The 23,128-nt window shown below is 37.0% G+C and overlaps 1 protein-coding gene across 1 annotated transcript in view; it reads right to left on the bottom strand.

The window, feature by feature from the left end:
• Positions 1 to 23,128, bottom strand: part of SEMA3D (semaphorin 3D) — a 126,477-nt gene that overhangs the window by 13,527 nt on the left and 89,822 nt on the right. Inside the window, exons 11-15 of the mRNA XM_008686297.2 lie at positions 14,832 to 15,054; positions 12,834 to 12,922; positions 10,930 to 10,971; positions 7,983 to 8,140; positions 5,578 to 5,642 (exon numbers count right to left, since the gene is read on the bottom strand). Coding sequence (XP_008684519.1) covers positions 5,578 to 5,642; positions 7,983 to 8,140; positions 10,930 to 10,971; positions 12,834 to 12,922; positions 14,832 to 15,054 — 577 coding nt within the window. The remainder of the gene's footprint in view (positions 1 to 5,577; positions 5,643 to 7,982; positions 8,141 to 10,929; positions 10,972 to 12,833; positions 12,923 to 14,831; positions 15,055 to 23,128) is intronic.

Here is a 23,128-nt window from a genome sequence, read left to right as displayed (position 1 = left end):
ATGAACAAAGCAGGGAGCATGCAGGCTGATTGTTAGGTGATGGGGCAAGGGCTGGGGAGAAGCTCAATTAGACTGATTCAACCAAAGAATTGGTCAAGTTAGTAAAAGATAAATTAGTGAAATCAATGAGAAAAGTGAAATAGCTGATTGTACAGAATCCTTTTTCAAATCAGTAAAAACAGGGACCCTTTGACACAAAGTCATCACTACGTCAGTTTGATAGGAAATTGTTGTTACCAATAATCTTTGTTTCATTTCTGAGTCTTAAATTTCCCATTTTTAATAATCTTATTTATAATAGCATCAAAAAGAATGAATACCTAGGAATAAACTTAAGGAGGTGAAACACCAGCACACTAAGAACTATAAGGCATTAATGAAAGAAACTGAATAAGGCACAAGTAAATGGAAAGGTATTTCATGCTCATGAATAAAAGAATTAATACTGCCAAATGTCCATACTACTCGAAGCAATCTACAGATTCAATGCAATCACGATCAAAATTCCAATGACATTTTTTACAGAAAAATAATCGTAAAATTTGCATGGAACCATAAAAGACTCGGAATAGCCAAAGCAATCTTTAAGAAAGAAAAACAAAGCTGGAGGCATCACACTCCCTGATTTCAAACCATATTATAAAACTATAGTAATTAAAACAGTATGGTATTGGCATAAAAATAGCACAGATCAATGGAACAGAATAGAGAGCCCAGAAATCAACCCACACATACAGGGTCATTTATTTCACAACAAAGATGTCAACAATATACAATAGGGAAAGGACAGTCTCTTCCACAAATGGTGTTGGGAAAACCGGACAGCCACATGTCAAAAAATGAAACTGGATCACTATCTTACAACATACACAAAAATTAACTCAAAATGGATTAAAGTCTTAAATGTAAAACTTGAAACCTTAAAATTCCCAGAAGAAAATGTAAGCAGTAAGCTCCTTGACATCGATCTTACCGACGATTTTTTTTAATTTGCTGCCAGAGCGTAAGCAACACAAACAAAAATAAACAAGTAGGACTACATCAAACTAAAAAGCTTTTGCACAGCAAAGAACACCATCAACAAAATGAAATTTCAACCTACTAAGAGAAAATATTTGCAAATCATATATCTGGTAAGGGCTTAATATCAAAAATATATAAACAATTCATATAACTCAATAGGAAAACTCCCCAAATAATCCAGTTAAAAAATGAGCAGGGGAACTGAATAAACATTTTTCCAAAGAAAACATAACAGATGGCTAACAGGTACATGAAAAGATGCTCAACATCACTCGTCATCAGGGAAACAAATCAAAACCACACTGAGCTATCACCTCATGTCTGTCAGACTGGCAGACAAGAAATAACAAGTGTTGGCTAGGAAGTGGAGAAAAGGAAACACTTGTGCACTATTGGCGGGATGTAAATTACCCACCCACTATAGAAAACAGTTTAGAGTTTCCTCAAAAAATTATAAATGTAACTAACATATGATCTAGCGATTCTACTTCTGGGTATTTACTTGAAAAAGAAAACAAAACAAAAACACTAACTTGAAAAGATATATCGCCCCATTGTTCACTGCAGCATTATTTACAATAGCCAAGATATGAGAACAAGGGTAGGCGCCATCAAGGATGAAGGGATAAAGATGTGCTATACATCTACACAATGCGATATTTTTCGGTCATGGAAAAGAAGAAAATCTTGCCACTTCTGACAACACGAATGGGTCTTGAGGACATTATGCTAAGTGAAATAAGTCAGAGAGAGACAAATACCACATGATCTCACTTATATGTGGAATATAAAAAAAGCAAAAAAGAGAAAAAAACCAAAACCCAAAACCCTCCCAAAAAATCTGAGCTCATAAATACAGAGAACAGATTGGTAGATGCCCGAGGTGGGAGGTGGAAGGTGGGTAAAATGGGTGAAGGGGGTCAAAAGGTACAATCTTCTAGAGATGTAATGTACGGTGTGATGACTGTAGTTAATTATACAGTATTGCATATCTGAAAGTGGCCAAGAGAGTACCTCTTAAAGGTTCTCATCACAAGAAAACAATTTTTTTTTGCAACTATGTGTGCTGATGGATGCTAACTACATCTATTGTGATTATTTCACAATGCATACAAATATTGAATCATTATTGTTATGTACTTGAAACTAATATAATGTTATATGTCAATTATATCTTAACAAAAAAATTCCTTAAGATTGCAAATACTTTAATTTGTAAATACCCTCAATAACTTCTACTTTAATTCCCATGGTTGATTCTCTGTCTCTGGCTTCCCCTATACAGGTGCCAGGTGCCAATTCTATTTTTTTAAAAAATGATTTGTCTTAGAAATACGAAATAACCCCTTATAACCTGCAGGGCAAACATAAACTCACAAACTTAGCCCAACCTATGTGAGGTCTTTCTGATTTTAATTATTGTTGCTTTATCTACTTTAAAATTGGTCTTTCCCCTCGTAGTGCAGCTCAAATGCCATCCAGCTAAGTATCTTTCCCTTTACCCGTGCATTATGCAAACATTCTTGTGTGCCCACAATGGAGTATACATTCCAGTGACAGAGAGAAAGTCATCAAGTGAATGAAATAGATAAAGAATATAGTATTTGGCAGTGTTGTGCACTGCAAATAAGAATAAAGCACTTTAGAGAGTAAGAGGTAGAATAAGGAGAAAGATATTTCAGATAGGATGGTCAGAAGAGTTGTCTCTGAGAAATTAACCTGTTAAACATAAAATTGAATGGTGTGAAGATGGAGCTACGCAGACACTTGCAGGGAAGAGTTCTTTAGGTACAGAGGAAACAAATGCAAGGCTAACTGCAGCAGGAACCAGCCTGGGGCTGTTGGAAGACAGAAACTCAGTGAGCAAGCCATGTAACAGTGACGAGAGAGAGGCGCAGGGCAGGCACCAGGAGTGGGATCAAGCAGAGTCTGTAGGCCATGGTAAATGCTGTGGATTTTTTTCCAATTGTTCTCAGAACCTAGTGAAAGCTTTTGAGTAAGGGAATGATGGGATCTAGCGTAAGTTTTTGAACAGCGGGATAGAGACTGACCAGGGACCAGCCTGGAAGCAGGAGAACCAGACAAACAGCTCTGGGAGAGGTATGGTGGTGGCTTCAGTTAAGTGGACACATTTGGAGGGGATGAGAAGTAGGAACAGTTGCAGCCACAGAGCCGTAATGACTTACGGAGAGGTTGTATCCGGATGTGAAAGGAAGAGAAAAAGAAAAATATGAAGCCTAGCTGCTTTTTTCCTTAAGCAGTTGGGTAAATGGGAGTGGTATTTATTAATACGGGAAAGTGTGCAGAACAACAAAGTTTGGGAAAAGACAACACAAATTCTTTCTCAGATATAATTTGGGATGCTTATTAGGCATCTAACAGGAGCTCTCGGCTGGGCATACAAGTCTGGCACACAGGAGAGGGTTTAGAACTGGACTCAGAATTTGGGAGCGAATTGCCTCTGATCGAATTGAAATTGATGGTGTTAGGCAGTGAAGAGGCAGAGATTTTCTGTTTAGACAGTGGGATGAAAAGGGCAGTTTAAGAACATTGAGAAGGAGCAGCCCTTAAAGTAAAAGGAAAGGCAGAAGGATATGGGGCTATGAAGCTCAAGGGTGCTGGGACACCATCTCTTTGAAAACAAAAAGCCCTGATTTGTAGCTCGCTCATTTTCTTGGCGTAAAAACTCCCACTACGGCCGAAATCAAGCCACCGATGGTTTAAAATCAGCTCACAAAATTCCTAAATAATAAGCTATCAGCTCTCATGGGACCATTAGAACTGGCTCTAGTGTGTCCCTGCGCAGAAGTCAAACAAAGAATGTGTTTCAAGGAGGAGGGAGTTAGACATGAAGGAAAAAACGAGAACTGAAAATTGGCCATTGGATACGGGAAGGAGGAAACTGCTGGAGACCTTGACACAAAATGGATTGGGGGCAGTGATGACGATGGTGAGCAGACTGCGTGTGGTGGGTCGTGGCAGGAACAGGAGATGGCGTGTCACTGTCTCCACCTCTGGCAGGAACTGCGTTTGTGTCACTTTGTTCACATTTACCACTATGTGACAGAGAATATATTTTACTCGTTTTTAAGTTTGCCACCTGCTTCCCCCCCAACACAACTTGAACAAAAGTTCCACAGATGCGCGGGTGGTTTTCTTTTTTATTCACTGGTGTATCCTCAATACACGAATGAAAAACCGTACCAGAGCACACGGTAACGACTGCTAAATAAGACACTGGACATGACAGGGAGTCACCCACACATTAGAACGGGGAGTTGAACATACGATGCTGGACCAGAGCTATTTTTCAGGAAATGAAATTATGAATGATAAATAACTGTTTTGTTTTTAAACTAAAAAACTTCCAGGCCACCAGTTATAGACTATGAAGTTTGGGTTGTTTATTCAATGCTGGGGTGGTCACTAACAACGTGATGAAGACAGTTTCTTCCTCCAGTTATGTGTGCACGTGCACGTGTGCACGTATGAGTGTGTGTGTGTGTGTGTGTGTGTGTGTGTGTGTGCGTGTACAGGCATGTGCATGCACTTTCTTTCTTTCTTTTTTTTTTTTAAAGATTTTATTTATTTATTCGACAGAGATAGAGACAGCCAGCGAGAGAGGGAACACAAGCAGGGGGAGTGGGAGAGAAAGAAGCAGGCTCATAGCGGAAGAGCCTGATGTGGGGCTCGATCCCGTAACGCCGGGATCACGCCCTGAGCCGAAGGCAGATGCTTAACCGCTGTGCCACCCAGGCGCCCCGTGCATGCACTTTCTATCTGAAGGTAGAACTTGACAGTGGGAAGCAACCAAAGCTTTGGAATATATACTCTTATAGTTTTTTTTCCTCTGTTATCAGACTCGACAGAAGTCCTCTCTACTCTCCACCCTGTCCCGTTAGTACTCAGGCTCTCAAGATTTTCCATGAATTTTTCTCTGAACAATACAGTCTCTGGTGATCACTCTCTTTGTTAAACTCCCATTTCACTAATTATGCTTTATGACATCTCCCCAAAGAATCTTAAGGTCTCGAAGGAGTTTCTTTGTCCCAAAGTGTACCCAGGACAATTACATGCACATGGAAGTCACTTAATAAACATCCACTGATTGAATGAAACCATGAATTAATACACAAATTCAAATAATGCATCGGCTAACTTACTAACAAGTGCCTACACTCTCATCAGACTTCTCTGGGAGGGTCTCCGAGTTTACCCTAAATGTCCATATGTTTTGGACTATATCCTGTTTTATCTTTATTAGCAGTTTTTAAACTTTACAAGGATAGCTAAGGCAGTAAAAAGTACCCCAAAAAAAGGACAGGAATTTTAAAAGACATATGAAACAAATAATGATATAACAAAGGATTATTCACTTAGGCATGTAGACGGGGGTTGATTTATAAAATCTCCTATTGCTTTTCCAGAACATAAGCATTATATAAAATAAGAGCTTCCTATATAATAGATATTTTAAGTCATATAATAAAAAGACACTCAAAGACCAGGCTTAAAATTTTAAATGGGAGAAAAACATATTAAAGCTATACTTACTGTCTTCTATGTCCCAGCACTGGGTGATTGGGTCTCCATACTTTACATCTTGCCGTCTAGCGCGCCTATGGAAAAGGGATTAAATGGTTTAGAACATTAAGCATGAGAGTTGGATTATATAAAGTCTGCATCTAACACTAATAACAGTGGCAGAAGCAGAACTATTTTTGTCTTGCTGCTCAACTTAAATATAGGGCAATATTCCCATCACTCTAACCTTAATTCAAATGCCACTAACAATAGAGTCCTAACAGAGTGAATCCTGTTTTGGAAATAAGTTGACTTGAATTTTATTTATTTTTTATTTTTATTTTTTTACTATATTCAGTTAGCCACTGTATAGCCATCATTAGTTTTTGATGTAGTGTTCAATGATTCCTTAATTGCGTGTAACACCCAGTGCTCCTCTGACTTTTGACAAATTATTCAGAACACGTTGACTATAAATATAGTCCAGGTTTCAGATACATCCAGCAGGGGCAACTCTCCCTACCCTTTTTTTTTTTTTTTTCAATCAGTCAATGGGAAAGTAATAAGATATAAGAGCTTTAGTTAGTGGGTAGGAAGGTAAACACAAATACACAACTCTTTACCACATGAAGATTCATTATTACATAGATTTGATTAAGCAACAAGTTAAATATTGTCACCGCAAATGGAAGTACAAGTTTGACATGGCAGGAGTGGCTCGAAGTCACTCCTATCTGCTGAGAGCTTGTTCACATTGTTTTTCCCAGAGTAGAGATAATGATAATAATAAACAATGGTGTTGTGCATTATTGTCATATATTTTCCTTAAGAGAAAACAGTAGCTATTGCATAAAAAAAGAAAAAGCTGCTACATCGAAGTTAAAGAAGTCTTAAGCTCTTACAGTGTGTTTTCATTTGGTTTGGCTATTTTATGTTGGCACTTCAGCAACTATAAAACTCATAGTAAACTCTGCAATATCTAGGGTGTTCCTTAAGGGCAGTGCTGACCAGGTGATAACCCCGTACGAGATTCATCTATCATATACATTTTTTGGCTCACGAGCACGTTATGTTAAGGTAAGGGAAAATATCACAGTGGCATGTCTGCGAGATCAGAGATACAGTCTTGGGAAATATAAGAAGAAAAATTATGATGGTATAAGGTACATAAGGTCAAGAATGTTTTTAAATCTTGGGTTCTTAAGAAACAGGGTCAATTCATCAAACTGAAGGTTCATTACCAACTAATGAGCACTCTTATTTTTTAGCTTCTAGAAAAGAAAAATATTCCCCAAGGACTCACTATCCTAAGTATATTCTTAGCCAAAAACTATAATAAAATATTGGTGTTTTTTACTTTCGACTTGTAATAATGGTATCTCTCCATTCACATCTAATGTGGAAATTTCAGGGAATGTAAAATGTCTCCTAATTTTAAGCAGTATCTGCGGTTGTACTCTACATTCAATCTGCGATTCCTGGAATTTGAAATTTGACTGATTTGTCAAGCAAGAAACAAGTGTGTATGCACTAGTGGGACTGACCTACGCTCACCTGTTATCATTGTACTTTGTTAATAGAGACCTAAAGATTAAAAAAAAATACCATATACAATTTGCTGACATTTTAACTACAGGAAAAATACACTTTGAACAATGCTATAGAAAACAAGCGTTACTGTAATACACATTTTAAAAATTATTATCATAGTTTATTTAGCCAGCATCAGTCATATTGATGGCATTCAGGTTCTTTCCAATTATTTTGCTATTGAAAACAGTGCTGAAACCAGATCAGTGCTGGAATGACTTTGTGGTGCTTTTGCCCATGTGTGTCTAGAAGAAATTTCTAGCTGGGTATTGTTGGCTCAGACTAGCATGATTTTTAAGAGCACATAAAGCAATGAACAACAAACAGCAGGGCAACATTTTGACGCTGAAGTACATCTGAGTGGCAGAAGCTGGCCAAGTTAGAGTTACCGTAGTAAAAATAAAATTGTACTAAGTCAATGAGATGTGCTGTAGGCTGCATATAATCTACCCTTTAACAAACATGTGTATTCAGACATTATTTGCAAAACAGTAAGGCTAAGTATAGACATATTTTAAAAAAAGGGAAGAAGGGAGGAATGTAAGCTAGGGCAAAGTAGTCGAGGAAAACAAACTTGTAATGGTATTTAACATAGATGATGGAAAAGAATATAAACAATTAATGTGAACTTTTAAAGCTCCCCTTTTCAGAGTCAGAACACTGTATTTTACCCTCCTTCAACACTGAGTTTTATGCACAAGCGTGCAACAACACTGAATTGTAATATTCTTACCGCAGACCATGTTTGCTATCTATTTTCTCTTGAAACTCTAAGACGAGGTATTCGTGTCAGATATTCATTGTGTAGAAACGAAGGCTATCCCTTAATTCGATGTGCCTCTTACCTTTTTGAAGTGGGTGCGTAGCGAGAGCATGCATTTCCATCCCAGGCACAGTAGGGGTCTCTGGCCAGACAACAGTCTGCACAGGCTTTCCCATAAGTGTCGCATCTGTGCAAGGAGAGCTGAACCAATCCATCGCGGGAGCCAATGTACAATTGTTGCTACAAATCAGGCAAGACGAATGAATTGGAAGCATCTTTCAGACTCATCTTAAGAACTTCCCTTTCTTGAATACCCCACCACAGACCTAAATCTATCTCCTCGGGTGTCCCTTGTACAGAACATATGCACTTGTGTAGAAACATAACAAAGAGCAAGGTAAGTCAATCCCTTCTACTCCCGGCAGGATGGTGGCTGGATGATGTTGCACTGAAATGGACAGCATTCTAGAGCTAGAATAACCTTGGCAGTAATTTAAGAAGGTCAAAAACCAGCTGTTAGACGGAGGAATTAAGACGTCAAATTCTTTCTCAATGGTTGAAAATGCGCTTTGGTAGATTACATCAAGCACAGATGCTTTAGGCAACACTGATGGTCTTCCTCTGCTGTGGCTTCTTGCATGAGAGATGACTGAAAAGGGATTTATAAAACTTTCTTGTGGTTTGAACTACCTCACTTGCTAATGAAGTATTTACTGATCCCTGAAGGAAAATGGGTTAAATGAGGGAAAGAAAATATTTGGTATCACGGTGAAGAAGGTATTAAGGAGGCTTGAAAGATGCCGTATCACAAACGAAAGGCTGCAGGATACTAAAAAACTTAGCACATAAAATGACATTTTGAAAATAAGCCCTGAAAATAAGGCACTGCTCTCTAGATTCATTCACTTGAGTGCATGTGCTGGAGGAGGTGTGGAGACAGATGTTACAGTTGGAGGAGCCAGCGTCTGTGCCTTCTGGGGACTCAGGGTCAGCACTCCTGGACCATGTCAAACACTGAACAGAGGGGGAAAACCTGAGAAGTAAATATTGACATAAACACCAGACATGTACTCAGCCTGCAGAAATCTGTCTTATACCTCTCTAGCCCGTGACAATGTCAGTTTGGACTTCCTGGTTGCTAAATGCAATGCCCCCTGTTCAGTATTTGTTTTACTTAAATTCTCTGTGGTGTTTGACGCCTAGAATGACACTTTCCTTGAAACTCTCTTCACTTTTTCTTGTTCTCCACCTTTATTCCCACCTAAGACTTCGGTCTCCTTTGATGATTCCTATCTTTGCATTAAATGTTAGGTGCCCCCTCTTTTCTATCCTCATTCCTTTGCCTTTCTTATTGTCCAAAGAGTCAGTGGCATCTTGAAAACAACATCGAAGTGGACATACTGATTGTCCTAAATCTAGTCCTGCCACCCTGCCTTGGTGAGCGGCACCTCCCCAGTCATCCAGGACACAAAGAGGGCAGTTGTCCCTGAGTCCCCTCTCCCTGTCAGCCACCGTATCTTCTCCATTCTCGTACACAGAGCTCTTCACTTCTCTTTCTCTCCACTCCTCTGCCACTGTCAGCACCTTAGTCTTATCATTTCTTTCCTGGATTACTTGTAAGTGTCCTAATATTTCCTCTGGCTTTAGCCTTGTTTTCAACCCCAGGACTCAGTACCTCCTCCACACTGCCACACCACATTGACCTTCGTAAGAGGAAAATCTTATCACAACACATTCCTGCTGAAAATCTTCAAAGGATTTCATTGTCCTTAGATAAAATTTTTAAATTTCTTAGGAGGACATAGAAGGATGCCCCTAATTTTGCTCGGTTTTATAATCCCAGATTCATTGCTAGCCTCCTTGTCTCCTGCATACACATATGCCCTTTGCTCTAATTGTCCACAAACTTATTAGAAGAAGCCATGGTCTCTCACTCTTTACACCTTTCCAAATGTTCTCCTCCTCCCCTTGGCATAGGCTTCCTCATCCCCTCTTCTTTGAATTTATGTGGTTAACTGAAACATCCTTCATAGTTTGGGTTCATGTGTCTTCTTTGTGCTGTCTTCCCCTGCTCCACCTGGCTCCCTCTCAGACTCCCCTGTGTCCCCCCAGTATGTGCTTCCATTATTGCTCTGCATTGCCAACATGCTCCTTCATCTCCTGGCTCCACTGTGGGCTTCTGGAAGTTAAGGGCTCTGCTATTCATTCATTTCTGTACCCTCCAAGGTCAGTAGTAGGCCTTCAAGAACTAAATGTTGAGTGGACAAATTAATGGAAAAGACCAAAGAAGAAACCTATGTAGATCTTTTCCCTGATAATCTCTGTATCATAACTAGGCATAGTAGATTAAGACAGTGTTAGCAATACCTTATGGTTCAACACAATGTCCCACAACTTTCTTAGCCTAATGCAAGTCTGAACCTCTTGAATCAAGTGGGATTTGGAGTATCATATCTGAGAATTGTGGAATCTAATAAATATTACTATTAGCTACCATTTACTTCACAATATACCAACTCTCTGTCTAGAATTTTGCACTCAGCATCCATTTATTAGGAGGTGGATTTTGTTTCCCTAACTTCGCTGTTAAGGAAATTGATTCCAGGAGTCAGATACTAAGTGGAAGGCTGGAGGTTGACTTTTGGGCTCTTCGCCACCGCAGTCCATAGTCTAACTTCTGGATTCCCTGATTAAAAATCATTTTTAGTGATTAGGGCTGGTATTCTACATGAATTTCTTATGGCCTTGACAGAAACACATCCTCAAGAGACAAAGAAAGTGAACTCAGTTTTCAAGAGCCAAGGGAAGGGGAGACTATATCAATCACTTAATGATATTTGGTTCTACTTCTCTTAAGGCAAGGACTGCAACAATGGCCTCTAATAGGTTATAAAAGAAACAAAAAAGCTAGAGCTTTTTACATTATTCACAATTTACTTTCAACTTCAATAGATTTTCCCTAAACTGAACTTGAATTTGAGCAACTTGTTGCTTTTGTGGCTAATTTTTACACAAAAATTAGAAAGTACCTGTTTCAGAGACAATTCCATGTTCAAGATGATTGATGAGTGCTGAAAAAAGAAGTCAAATGTTAATAAAGTAAAATGTTAATAAAGTAATCATTAACAGTCTTTTATAGCAGCCAATATGTTGTTTTGTCATGTACCAAAGATCACTGAAGTAAACTTCAAGGGTCTGTTACACAGGGGGGGAAAAGGATCTTAATGTTTGCTATTTCCTTCCAATGTGTGGTAATTCTACCTTAATAGAAAGTATCAAAATAGTTATTTTGAAGTATCTTATTACAGAAAAATTACCTAAATGTATGAAGAAATACTCCGCATTGAAAATCGCTCCCAGTTGCCCACAAGGCTTCTCCTTCTAAATCTGCTTATCTTAACTGCTTCCATATAATTCAAGCTAGTGTTGACAAGAACATCTCCATAATTATTTATTACCTCGTTCTGCTCTTACTTAGATCAGTAGTTCAAAAACTTGTTCAAGTAGCAGAGTTCTGGAAAGTTATAGTGCTCCTTGCGGATGAGCGTATTCTTTACGGAAAACTGCAAGCTATTGATGTCCGTGATTTTGCGATGTGAACTAAGGCTAGCTTTACTTGTAGACATTATGGCTTCGTGCATGCAATACAAAACTAGAAACATGAACGCAGAAGGTACCAAACTAAAGGATGGCATGCTTTAAAATTTTTTCATCTACTTATCATCTACCTCTCTCTCTATTTACTATTCATTCATTTCTCACCGGCCAATAGTTACAAACCAATAAACAGAAGCAGATATCAAAAGTTTAAGAAAATACATTAAAAAAATGAAAGAAAGATGTTAAAATGAGAAAGTCTTATCCAATAACTTTTTTTTTTTTTAATGAAGGAAAGAGATTCATTATTTAATCTTAACAGTGGAATGCAAACAATTCCTCTTGACACTAACAGCCAACAAGTAAACCTTATTCTAAGGTGCCCTATGTATTGTGGGGGTTTTATTTTTGGCTTCTGGGTTCACACTTACATTTGACATCAGCTTCTCCCTCAGGAACACCCAAGACTTTGTTTTTGGTAGATGCCAGATAGCAGATCTTGTTCTAGTTAACTCCTTGACCACTATTATCATCACAATGTAAACAGGATCCTGTGGAACTTGGCCTGTTAATTACCTTGCCTTCCTCTCAGTGGGGGGCTCTACTTGATTTTAAGGCAATAGATGTTCATGGGAAACAGCTCATTTTAATGAACTATCTCAATAAAAATGTTATGAATGAAACAACATATTTTTTAAAGGCTCCTTTCAGAAATACAATTTTATTTCTAATGTTATTCTCAGAAAATAATTTTAAACTAAATGTCATTGAGCATCTACAAAGAACGCCACAATTCAAATGTACTGTTAAAAGTCAGACATCCCCCAAATCTGGAAAACTATTATTTTAGATCTACTAACTCTTTAGGGGAATGTATCACACATAAAAAATGAAGACTTACTATCATGCAACCTTTAAAAAAAAAAAAGAATTCCTTACAGAAAAGCAGGGACATGTGATTTATACACTCCTCCAGTTTTCTCAAATTCAATTGAGGAGAAATTGAAAAGTAAAATTTATAAAGTAGAAAAGCATCTGGATAGTCAAAGAGACCCCAGGCTTTCATCTACTGTGGCGACTTGTCTGACCATATGCTTAGAGAATAAAGTAATGAGGGGCAATCCCAGGAGCCCTGAATTTAGTGGTATTCTACAAGGAACAGGGAGTCCCATTCTCAGTTGCTTTTAAAACTTTTTTCCCATTGCTTAAGGAAAAGGAAAATAAAGGAGCCAAGTGCACAGACTTCTGCAGGAAAAGTGACGATATTTAAACACACTCTCCTATACCAAGGGCTGTTAGGTTTCACCATTTCTTCTGGAAGTCTGGACTGTCTTACCTTGAATATCTGCAACTCTTCCAATACTACTTCCTCCATATTCCACTTCTCCTTTGAAATGCTGACCACTTTGAGGACTGTCCCAATGTCTGAAAAAATACATTACCTATGATCCTGCTGTTTCTATTTCAGTGTTTGGCTGTAAGTATATGCCTAGCAACCTTCACATTGTTCCCCTCATTTTTCTTTCAATGCCTCTCAAAGAAGTCAGATTAAATAAAGCATGCAAGAAGGGAAGCTTAATGGATTGGATTCTCTCCTTCCAAAACATGATAGTTTTTAGCTCACAAAACACATATTATAAAGAAAATATTAAAAGACGTGTACATTCCTAGCAAAAGTAATATATATGTCTCATTTAAATATTGGTTGAAATTATAACTAAAGTGGAATGACCTTTTTGTAACTTGAAAGGTGAAAATATACTAAAATAATTTTTTTTCTCTCTCAATGTAAGAAGTATTTATTCAGTACTTATCATATCCAACTTACCATGAAAGGTAGGATATATACATTTTAAAATCATGTTAACAAATGATAGAGAAATTACTGAAACCAACTACATGGGGAAAATTATTGTGCACTCAACAAACATTTTATTTGCAGAAACATTATTAATGGGCTAGAAACTGAAGTTTTATTTAAAATTATTTTAGTTTAATTTAAAAGAGTAAACCAAATTTGAAAGACTATAAACCAAAAACTGACATTTAGTAAAATGCCTTAAATACAGGATCTTCTATTGCAGTTTCCAAGGTGGAATGCTATTACAGAAAGACAATCAAAAGAACATCTTAGAAAAAAGAAAAAAAAAACCCTCATTTGAAAATTAACTTATACAAAATAGATGCTTTTAAAATCCGGCACTGGGGTTGAAGAATATTCAAGTATGGTAATGATCCTATTTACACAAAATAGTCTGAGTTATTTAACTCTGTTTCTAAATGATTCTAGGATCTTTGAAAAATATTAAATATACGTTTTCCAAATGTCATAATTGAAAATCTATCCATCTTAGTTACCTTATAATTTTCTCAGTAAAAGTTAGGTAGTACCACCTAGTGGCTGAATGGCATTTACAACACTGGAAATGTTGACCTGGGAATGCTTGGGATGGGCACTGCAAATTAAGTGGCAAACTCCTTAGAACTCGTGAGAGACTATTTCAAATTTTGCCTGATTCATTAAATCATATAACATTTACCCAGGATGAAGTACTTTTGTCTAAATGATGCATGTTACCTTTACTGCCATTAGAATTCACATGATATTACGAAATGATACTTTTCTTTTGCATGTTACCTTTACTGCCATTAGAATTCACATGATATTATGAAATGATACTTTTCTTTTCTTTTTTTTTTTTTGAGACATACTAAATAAGCAATATTTCTTTTTCTGGAAAAATATTTTTTAATTGTTTTATAATTACTGAGTTGACAGACAAAAAAATTAAAATGGGTTCTAATAATGAAAGTGATACTTGCTCCACAAAATTCAAAGACAGGAAAAATAATTTCCAACAAGTTTCTACTTAAAGATCTTTACAAACTACTGCTTAATTTTTTGAAAAGCCATCTTAAGTCAACTCAATCAGCAATTCTCAAAATTGGGTGAAGGGATCCTTTGAGGGAGTTAATCAAAAATCTTCCTAGAGAGAGGAAAATGTGAAGTTTGAAAAGAAACATTGCTTAGCTGTACTTGTTTAATTTTAATCCATAGTCAATCAACAAATATGGTGAGCACCTAATCTAAGCGGGCATATTGTAATTATACAAATATATTTTGAAATCTCAAATAACACTAAAGGAGGCGGGGAGTTACTTATAACTGTCACTTAAAAGACTGTGCTATATGCAATGTTAAGAAATACTGACTAGATGTTAGCTAATAATTACTCAGTTTGATTTTGACCAATAATCTTTCTGAAGTGTTTGTTTTCTTTGTCTAATAGTGAAAAATTCTTTTGGAAGAAAGCATAATCTGATTCTAGCATACCTGTTCCCAGGAACATTACATCGTATTGGCCATCTTCTGCAACAACATGATCCACCACGATCTGGGTCAGTCTGTAATCCACATTGATCCTCTTGAATGTCGGTCCTCCCGCAACTGGGTATACTGATTTAAACATCACGGGGTGCCGCTTTATGAAACTGATGACATCATCTGGAAAATCTCGGGTGGATTTAATCAGTGGATCATAGGTTTTGCTTGGACACTGAAAAGAAATGGGGAGAGGAGTAAAGACATTTTTCACGCACCTGAGGAATTTATACTTACTTATAATAAGGTTTTTAAGACTTACCATTGATAATATTAAAGGAATGGTCAACAGGATCAATATAAAATCACATGTCCTTGTAAATAAAAGCAGTTTACCTTGAATATATTTAAATCCAGTTTTCTCTCTCAAAAATACTTTAATTATTAAAATGGAATATTATTCAGCCATAAAAAAGAACGGAATTTCATCATTTGAGACAATAGGGATGGACCCAGGGGCATTACGCTAAGTGAGATAAAGCAGACAGAGAAAGGCAAATACTGTATGACCTCACTTATATGTGGCTCTTAAAAAAAAAAAAAAAAACCAAATTCATAGATATAAAGAACAGATTGGTGGCAAATACTGTATGACCTCACTTATATGTGGCTCTTAAAAAAAAAAAAAAACCAAATTCATAGATATAAAGAACGGATTGGTGGTTATCAGAGGCAGGGAGGGGCAAGACTGGCAAAATGGGTGAAGGGGGTCAAAAGGTACAAATTTCCAGTTATAAAATAATCACATCATGGGGATATAGTGGATAGCATAGTGACTAGAGTTAATAACACTATTGCATATTTGAAAGTTGCTAAGAAAATATACTTAAAAGTTCTCATCACAAGAAAAAGAATTTTGTAACTATGTATGGTAATGTATGTTAACTAGACTTATTGTATATTTTTCAAGATAAACAAATATTAAATCATCACTTTGCACATCTGAAACTAGTACATCAATTATACCTCAATTCAAAATTGTATATATTTTAAGTCCTTTATGCCTATTTGGGATTTTGCTTTTGAAATACTCTTTTCAGCTGCACTAGCACAAGTGAAAATTTATAATTTCAATCCCAAGGCAATTGTCTTTTCTTCCAAAAAGTCTGATCTCAGAAAGCTGAATATAAAACCCCCACGCTAGATGTTTCTGTTGTATTTTGAACTATTCTCTTCTTGAATTAACTTCAGATCTCAAAAGAAAACTGTTTTTCTTTGTTGGCAGGTGAAATGGCTAATGATCATCAGAGAGAACCTAGTAAAACAGATTATCCTTGCTTATTCAGGCTTCCCAAAGTTTCTCAAACTTTCTAAATTATATGTATTTTTCTGTATTTTCCAAAGTTTCCACAGTGGATTTGTTAGGAAGTTTACTGTTTCCTATGAAGACACATGAAATTTGAGTTGAAATAATTATGAAGAAAATGATCTATAAACATGGGTATATGAGAAATCATTATTTTCAATTTCTTTTCATTCATTTATGATTGCAGTTTTAAATTAAACCCATGATTATTAAAAATTAAATGGAACAAATCACCATGTGATAAAAATTACTTGTAAAAGAGCTTTAATAGTTTTACACTGTAATTAGTTTTTTTAATAACTGGTGTGAAAATTATGCTGTGAACAATTCAACAGCTCTTTCCCTAAAGGATCTGTGGAGGAACCATTCAGAGAAATTTTCACTTGCGTCTGAAATTGCCTCTTGTGTGCTTTTTGTGTTCACTAATTCAATAGTTAGCATACCCTGCCCCCTGGTGGAAAAACACAAAAGTTCAAACTAGTACAAATTAAATGAATTTGATGTGCCTTTACATAAAGAACATGAAAACAAAGAGAATTTTTTTTTTGTATTTCTGATTTTATTTGTAATCACCTTAGATTATGGAGCCATACTTTAATTTTTTTAAATGATTTTTTATTATATTATGTTAGTCACCATACAGTACATCCCCAGTTTCCGATGTAAGGCTCGATGATTCATTAGTTGCGTATAACACCCACTGCACCATGCAATACGTGCCCTCCTTACTACCCATCACCGGTCTATCCCATTCCCCCACCCCCCTCCCCTCTGAGGCCCTCAGTTTGTTTCTCATAGTCCATAGTCTCAACAAAGAGAATTTTTTTATAATTTGATTTTTTCACCAAATATTCACCCTTCCACATACCAAATTATTTTATTATTTCAAAATATTGTAATTCAGAAAGTTAATTCAGAACAATTCTGTCATCACATTTGAATTCTTAATAGACTAATACATTCTTGTGGAATGGAAAACTTTGGCTGTATGTTGTATTCGTAGAGAAGAAAATGAGTGACATTAAGGAAAGTCTATCAAAAAGCACTGCTTTTCCCCTATTTTCATATTTAGACAAGTTGGAAACATAATCTCCATTGAACTGAGCCATTTACACCAAGCTCTAATTAGAATCTTGTCAAGGCTTCAAACTGTACTTCTCAGATCCTTGAACTCAAGAGAATCATTTCAGGGAATTAAATGTACTGGAGTTAGTCACAATATGTGACCCTGACCTTCAGTTTTATAGGAATAAAATCATAATGGGTCACTAAATTAGAAGAAATCTCAAAGAAGTTGTATTTAAAAAAAAAACTGCTAATGATTTTCCGTTTGTAATTTGAGAATTTTTCTATCTTTTACAGAAATCTCACGTGTGGTCTTAAAAAAACTAAGCTTTTCCTGATATCTATTTATTTGTCCCAGATCTGCACCAAAGAGGTACTGAATATTAACCATTTGGTAATTACTTAGCATATTCTTAACTGGATGCTGGTCTAAAGATCTAAGTGTCTTTAGTCATTGTTTCTAGCACTTAGCCTCCAGCCAAGAGGAATCCGTCAACAGGATAATGGAAGGAACCCTATATTAAATAGATTAAGCTACAACTCAAAAGGATGTGGAGCTCAAATGATACAAAGCTCTTGCCCAATTACAGGCTGCACGTTTGAGGCTCCGTCAAAGGCGACTCATAGTGGGCTTATGGCTTCTACTGCCTGAGGTACTTGGTCTATCATTAAAATCAAAGCAAAAGCATGATTTTGCTTGCATTACATTTTTGAAACAGCCCTCCAACTTAAGAAAAAAAATTTTTTTCTTTTGACCGTGCAGCTACAGCGTAACTACAGTTATACAAGTAGCCAAATTTCCAAAAGAAGTATCATTACATTCAAGCCACAGTTTTTGATACCAACGTTTCAAATAATTAGGAACTTTAATATGAGAAAAGTATAGATGAACAAAGACATGAACAATTTAGCAAAGAAGCAAACGTGACAATTTTCCTCCTTGCTCACCTCTGACAAAAAGGTTGAAGGGTAATAAAATCTAAGGAAAAAAGAAGAGAAGGAAAACCTGGTTTCTATTGACAATGATAAAATGATCTTTGGCAATGTATTTTTTTCTATGGAAGCTTTTCCACCTGGCAGACTGCCAGTGTTTGGATAAGATCTTTATCCTTTAGGTTGCTGTGCACAATCTCTGAGGTCCGCGTCTCCACTCTGCTTTCACAAATGAAAGTGATTTGGTAGAGTTGCTCCCTGAGGTTTAAGATAGTACAGTTTGAACTAAATATTGTTATTTTAACACATTAAAAATAGTGGAATTTTTCCTTTGATATCATACAGCTGTGTAGCACACAGGTCGAAAAATAACTGGAGATGTCAAGCAAGCCAAGCAGGTAAGACAGTAAAGAAGGAAAAAAAAAATTCCATAAAGGAAAAAGAGAAAGTGTGGGAAAGAGGCGCCCATGATCTCAGTGCGGAGAGATTGAGACTCACATCGGGCTCTGTACTCAGTGAGGAGACTGCTTGAGGTTTGCTCTCTCCCACCCCCTCTCTCGCCACTCGTGCTCTCTCTAAATAAACAAATAAGCTCTTACAAAAAGAAATTGTGGGAAAATGATACATCTGAAGTAAATGATCGTATTAGTTCCCTCCAAAAACCCTGGGAAATATTCCTATCGAAGCTATACGTCTCAGGTATTAAAAATCTCGTGAATTTTTGTCTATATGTATGTCCTCTTACTTTCTACGTAGTAACACAGTCCACCTGACTGTAGGGTAAAGAATCATTTATTTGTGGGCTCCAGCTTTCTTCACATTTGCCTGATTTCCACCACTTCAGTTCCTGTAGGAAATAAGTCAGGGAACTTATCTGCGTCTCCACCTACTGTGTTCAGAAACTCTTAAGGTAGTTTAATATTTAAGAAGGAAAGAAAAGAGCTATACCAAAATGTGAAAATGTGAGTATCTTGCTGGAAACAATAGCAGCACAGGAGTGTTCGAGAAAAGGGACCTGCCCAGGCGCACCGGGAAAGGACAGGGGTGAGCCCACCCGCAGCCAGCCCTGGTTCGGCACCTATCTCCCAGGGCTGGCTGCACGCACGGCTGGCGAGGTGTGACCGTGTTATGCTTGGCAGATCTGCCTGTTTGTATAGGGCCTTCGGCTGTGCAGTGGGAAGCGACGGATAAGAGGAGAAAAATAGGTTTCATCCAATGAGAGCACTTTGCCCCTTGGCAAGGCACCAGACAGCTGTTAAAAGTTTTCTCCCCCTGCTGCTTCAGGCTGTTCTCTACAGGTTACACTTTCCATTTAAACAAATCAGAGGATTGCCTCATGTGAGAGAAGAAAGATGTGGCACAAGGGAAGATGAACCAGGCTTTCATTTTTAGCAAGCTGAGAAAAATAAGCGACCTATGTAACGGAAGTCTGATTTTCATTTATATTAAAAAAAAAAAAAAGTTTTCTCCCCCTGCTGCTTCAGGCTGTTCTCTACAGGTTACACTTTCCATTTAAACAAATCAGAGGATTGCCTCATGTGAGAGAAGAAAGATGTGGCACAAGGGAAGATGAACCAGGCTTTCATTTTTAGCAAGCTGAGAAAAATAAGCGACCTATGTAACGGAAGTCTCATTTTCATTTATATTAAAAAAAATGGCAATTGCACAGGTGCCATCCTATCCCCCTGCTGATACATCTACGAGTCAGTTTATAACACGGATGAGGAAAGATCCTGTATTCAATGTCAGAGGCAGAAAGGCCAGGGGTGCAAATATACAGGCACATTTTTCTCTTTCTCAATCTCTCTCTCTCTCTTTTTGTTTGCAATTAAAACCCATCTTTATTGTTGTTATATTTGAACCTTGAATATTCTGCTATGTTTAAAAGGTAAACAAAATCTCAGGTTTCCTCTTTATTGTTCAGTGTCTAATATAGCAATATGTCTTCTAGCATTTGAAGAAATGAATTTCCCATCTGCAAATAGCCATTCAAAATTTTATTTAGTACCAGCAAATGAATTTTGACCTCTGGACCTAAAAATGTAATAGTAAGCTCCCCAGCTTGTATGAAGGTTGGATTCTGTCTAGCCTAACTGCATAGTAATTTAAAGACAACAATTAAACCAACAATTTTGGATCATTTACTTTCTAAGTTAAATAGTTTTAAGCTGAATTTAATCTAGTGAGACATTTAACAAAACATGGCTGTAGCTCTTTCTCTTTTTTAAAGTTTCCTTTCTTTTAGAGGAATTTCTATTAGACAGAAAGGAAAACACTGTTGAACATAGTAAGTGGCTTAGGATTTGGACAACTTCATTTTGAAAGAGAATGTTGGCCCCATGGAAAAGAAAGCTGAATGCCAGCTGAAACGATTGAGAAATGTTAGAAATCAGTTGTCTCTCACACCGTTTCAGAGAAACACAGCCTGTATACGGGTAATGGAAAATGATAGTGATGTTTTGTCATACACTCTGTTAAGTGTAGTCAGATTTGGGAATTTAGAGTCAGGAGGGCCCAGATTGTACACCTGTCTCTGCTTCTCTCTTCTGAAATCAAAAACCCAAAGGGACAGAATTAAAGATATCCTCGGTAATTCAGGGGTGGTGACGAAGTAACAGTTTGTTATCCAGTAAGAGGAAGGCCATGCAGCGAACAGATGTCGAGGAGAAAATAAAACTGTGAATTTAATATAATTGAGGCTTCTACAAGTTAGTGGTGCATAAAATGAGATTTTCCCAAAGTTTCCTACAGATTGTTAATGAATTAGGAAAGTCTTACTTAAAACAGAACAAACAACAACAAAATGTTAGCCATATTGCACAGGTGCCTAAGTGTGAAGCTAACATGAGATGCCGTGAGGGAATTCTTCCACTATTTTTCAGTCCCGTTTGGTAAAACTATCACAGTCTAACACTATACAAACCAAAAGGAAGTTTAAGATATTATTTTCTAATTAAGTTTTTAATTTTAATTCCAGTATCGTTAACAGAGTTATCTAAGTTTCAGGTGTATAATATAGTGATTCAACCATTCTGTAACTTACTCAACGTTCATCATGGTAAGTGTGCTCTTAATCCCCATCACCTATTTCTCCCATGCCCCTACCCACCCTCTGGTAACCACCTGTTTGTTCTCTACAGTTGAGTCTGTTTTTTTATTTGTCTCTTTTTTTCCTTTGTTCATTTATTTTGTTTCTTAAATTCCACATACGAGTGAAATCATACGGCATGTCTTTCTCTGATTTATTCTGCTTAGCATTATACTCTCTAGCTCCATCTTTGTTGTTGCAAATGGAAAGATTTCATTCCTTTTTATGGCTGAATCATATTCCATTGTTTGTACTTTATCCATTCATCTATTGATGGACACTTGGGCTGCTTTCATAATTTGGCTATTGTAAGTAATGCTGCAATAAACATAGGGGTCTATGTATCCCACTGAATTAGCATTTTTGTATTTTGGGGGGTAAATCCCCAGTAGTTTGATTACTGGATCATAAGGTAGTTTTATTTTTAATTTTTTGAGGAACCTCTGTACTGTTTTCTTTTTTTAAAAAATATTTTATTTATTAGAGAGAGAGAGGAAGAACAAACAAGAGGAGCAGCAGAGGCAGAGGGAGAAGCAGACTCCTCACTGAGCAGGGAGCCCGATGTGGAGCTCGATCCCAGAACCCTGGGATCATGATCTGAACTGAAGGCAGACACTTAACTGACTGAGCCACCCAGCAGCCCCTCCATACTGTTTTCCACAGTGGCTGCACAGTTTGCATTCCCACCAACATTGCACAACGGTTCCTTTTTCTCCACATCCTCACCAACATTTGTTGTTTCTTGTGTTGTTGATTTTAGCCATTCTGATAGGTGTCAGGTAGTAGAGGATACTATTTTTGAATTATGTATTTTTCTTTTTGCATACTATGTTTGGAGTCAGCCTTAAAACATTTCTTTTCTACAGGAAGAAAATCCTTACTTACTTGGGCCAGCTTACATCACAACTCAGATCTAGTTTAGATTAATGAAGACATACAATTCCAAGAATGATCGGCTGTACGAAAAAAAGGTATTACAAGAGTATGTCGTTGCTCACGCAGGACAGTTTTGGTAGATCAGGAAGAGAAGATAGGGTGCCTGCAGAGTTTTGAAACTTGTGGATTCCATGGTTATCACAGACCTCTTCTGTTGAGAACTTGGGCCAAAGTAAAAGTTGGAATATCTAAGAAATCACTCTAGTTCTAGGTGAAGTGCCACCGCATATACCCAGTCTGCTATATAGATCAAGTTATTAAATATAGATCGAGTTATTAACATTACATATTATTACCCTATGACACAATTTCTCAGGGATTTGCTTTTTTGAAGCAAAATCACAAATCAACCTCAGTCAAGTCAGTGATGCTTTGACACATTAAAGCAAAAACAGTCTTCTTAGCACAGGTGGATACACCAGGACCCAGAGCTGGTCCTCGGCAGCACCTTTGGTAAGACAATGTTTCCAGTGGACCTGGAATCAGAAGAACTTTGTAACTTTTCAATGTCTTTTATAGTGTCAGAAAGATTAATAATTTGGTGGAAATAAGTAAGGACTGTTAGACATATCCACACCCACATCCATAGTTTAGGAGACTTTATCTGATAGCAGAGAAGAGAGACGGTAAGGGCAGGGTGGGGTGGGAAACGTTTAGCCTTCACCTTTGATTTACTCTAGAGAAGAGCCCATATGAGGATTTGTACACGATGGGGCTTCTTGTTTAGACAAAGATTAGAAATATTATAGAAAGGGAGAGATTTCATTATTTTACATTTGGTGATGGTAATTGAAAAATCACTTGACATTAAAACAATATTAATGTTGACGTTTTGTAGTGGGTTGCTTAAATGAAATAGCTAGTTGATTAATCCATGGATAAAAGGAAAAAAAAGATGTTAAATTTTTCTAAAGATGTAAA

The sequence above is a fragment of the Ursus maritimus genome, unplaced genomic scaffold, assembly GCF_017311325.1.
Source record: "Ursus maritimus isolate PB19 unplaced genomic scaffold, ASM1731132v1 scaffold_3, whole genome shotgun sequence".
Lineage (NCBI taxonomy): Eukaryota > Metazoa > Chordata > Mammalia > Carnivora > Ursidae > Ursus > Ursus maritimus.
Note: the sequence above shows the minus strand (reverse complement) of the source record. Positions and strands in the feature narration are given on the sequence as shown.